General features: G+C 39.4%; 1 protein-coding gene across 1 annotated transcript; it reads right to left on the reverse strand.

Moving 5' to 3' along the window:
- Positions 1–605: 605 nt before the first annotated feature.
- Positions 606–2,087, reverse strand: LOC118483259. Its single transcript, XM_035978872.1, has 2 exons — positions 1,534–2,087; positions 606–1,383 (listed from the first exon to the last, which is right to left on the reverse strand). Exons 1-2 carry the CDS (start codon positions 2,064–2,066, stop codon positions 1,173–1,175), a joined length of 744 nt encoding a protein of 247 aa, XP_035834765.1. The 5' UTR covers positions 2,067–2,087; the 3' UTR covers positions 606–1,172.
- Between the last annotated feature and the right edge of the window lie 505 nt (positions 2,088–2,592).

Raw genomic sequence — 2,592 nt, forward strand, 5'->3', positions numbered from 1 at the left:
TGTGTTTAGACAAAAGTTCATGTGTAAGTTTCAATAGGTAAACATGTTACACCCCAAAAGTGGTAAAAGTAAAAAGGGGAAAAGTACGAGTATACTCACATAATTGCTAAGTCTTCCGATTATCCAAGTATGACGAGTTGATGTGATTAGGAGAATGGAACACCGAGGTCGCCCTATATGGGCAAACGGTGGTGCATGAGTAAGTAGAATTTCGACGGAAGATTTGAGGTGAAATTTTAAGTACAACTAGTCGATGGATAAGTATATATATGTACATATATATTTTCTATAGTTTAAGCAATAATGCTAAATTAAATCTCACAAAATATTATAGAATTATTGTCAAAAAAAAATATATATATATATATACATTTATAATTATTGTTTTAGAAGTTATTTGAGTCCGATACATGCTTTTATAAATGGTTCGACTATAAAATATATATATTTATATATTCTAATAAAAATCGGGCAGAGTTTCCTCTATTTTTGGGCGATCCCGACAGCACAAGTGGTCGATATTTATTTTCAAAACTAAACAATTGCAAAACAATATATATATATATATATATATATATAAACCTTGTTAGGACCGGTTTCGATACCGTTCGATTGCGTAACGTACATTCGACGTGCGGAATCCGTGAACGTATGTGATCGAACACTCAATAACGTACTAATGTCGTGATTCCATTGATGATGTAACGATTACAAGCTCCGTGAATCACGTTTTGCCACTTTCTCTCTCTAGTTTCTCTCTCTAAGCACCTAAGCTCTCCAAGCTCTAATGTGGCAAAAGTTCTAAACTAGAAACCCTAGAGATCTATTTATAGGCCAAGGGATTTAATGAGGAATCTCATTAATTACAATTATGCCACCTTGCCTTTTTTACTAACTATCACTAAAATAACACTGTAACTCTCGTTTTCTTCGGTTTTCTGCTACGGACTAGATTGACGGAGGCGATAGACAGATAATGCACTAACAAACCTACCTACAAGTTATATAAATATATTTCTAACAACTATATTCAATATTTTCAGTAAGTATGTCTAAAACAATTATACAAGTTACATAATGGAACAACATGTATTTATACAAGTTATATAGTAATTAGCATTTCATGATTAACTAGCAGCTCTATAAACAAAGAATTTGCGTCGTTTAGATTTTTACCAAGTCTCGGATGGATCGTTGACCAGCAGTTGACCGGTTGACTTTCGTTGACCGAGTTGACTGTTGTGACTTGTTGACTGAACCGAAACAAACTGAACGGGACTGAACCGGAGTATAACCCGAGCTTTGAAAAACATGAATCTGACTGGTTTGACCGGTGTTGACCGAACTGAAACTGAACCAAAACCGTACCGCCCGAAACTGAACCTGTTGAACCAAACTGATCAGTTTTGACCGAACCCCAAACCAAAACCCAAATCTTGTGACCCGATCTGTTCGAAAGTACACCGAAACCGACAGAACCAAAACCGAAACAAGCAAACCCAAACCAACCTGACCCGAACACGAACCACGTACCTGAACCAAGAATGGAACCCAAACTGAGACTGACTCGAGCGATTCATACCGAGTTGAACTGAGTTGTCCGAAACCAAATCGAACCAGAATCCAAACAATCTGAACCTGTGCAAAATCCCGAAATCTGGACTGTCGGAACTAAGCTGACCCGAAACAAGACTCGAAACAACCACCGAAATCGAACCGACTCGGGGTTGGACGACTTCTGCCGCCGACGTCGATGACGGCGTTGCCGTCGTCTTCTCCTGCGTCTCTCTCTCTCTCTCTCTCGCATTCACTCTCCCTCTCTCTCTCTCGCATTCACCCTCTCTCTCTATCTCTCTCTCGGTCCTCTGCCACCGCTGAGCACCGCCACCACTGGTGGTGCTGCTGCTGTTGTTGTTTAACGGGGAGAAAAGGGGGGGGGGGTGTTTGGTCGGTCGGTCAGTCAAAGAGGGGAGGAGGGTAAGAAGATGATGTTTGATGTTCTGTTTCATCCGAAGCTTTTGTGTATGGGTGTTTTGAGTTGCAGACACAAGTTCTAAGGGAAACATGAATGGTACGACTGAACATAAGAGAAGGATTAGGGTTAGGTCATTTCTTTTAAAAGGGGGTTTTACACTAAATTGAAATATGGGCTTGTGCTCCAGGCCCACAAGCCCATTCTAGCGTTTAAGTGGCCCGTAATTCCTATGAACCCGTTTTCACAACCCGATCGACGTAGAGTGTCGTGTGATAATATTTTAAAGTTTAAAAAAATACGCGCAATAATGTCGGTGTTCAATACCGTTTGCATTCACTTGTCAGATGCGTTAAAAGTGCGTAAAATGCGTAGTTTTCCATTTTTTTTACCGTTTTTCGATCGGATTTTAACTGTGTTTCAAACAAATAGATAAATAAATAAAAAGCGAGCATGTGATTTCCTAAAAATATAATTACAGAAATACGAGGCGTTACAGTCTCCTCTCCTTTAGGAAATTTCGTCCCGAAATTTATTCAGAAGGAAGACTTGAAAGGGTTTTGGCAAACCGAAGAGGATTGTAAAAAAAAAGGAGGCTTGAAAGGACAGTGGAGAATAAT

This window comes from Helianthus annuus, chromosome 2 (assembly GCF_002127325.2).
Source record: "Helianthus annuus cultivar XRQ/B chromosome 2, HanXRQr2.0-SUNRISE, whole genome shotgun sequence".
NCBI classification, from domain to species: Eukaryota; Viridiplantae; Streptophyta; class Magnoliopsida; order Asterales; family Asteraceae; genus Helianthus; species Helianthus annuus.

Coding starts and splice junctions, on each gene's coding strand:
- LOC118483259 (XM_035978872.1), bottom strand. CDS start 2,066: ATGTTTCCCTTAGAACTTGTGTCTGCAACTCAAAACACCCATACACAA. Junction 1,384..1,533: donor GGGTTCCATTCTTGGTTCAG/GTACGTGGTTCG, acceptor TTGGTTCAACAG/GTTCAGTTTCGGGCGGTACG.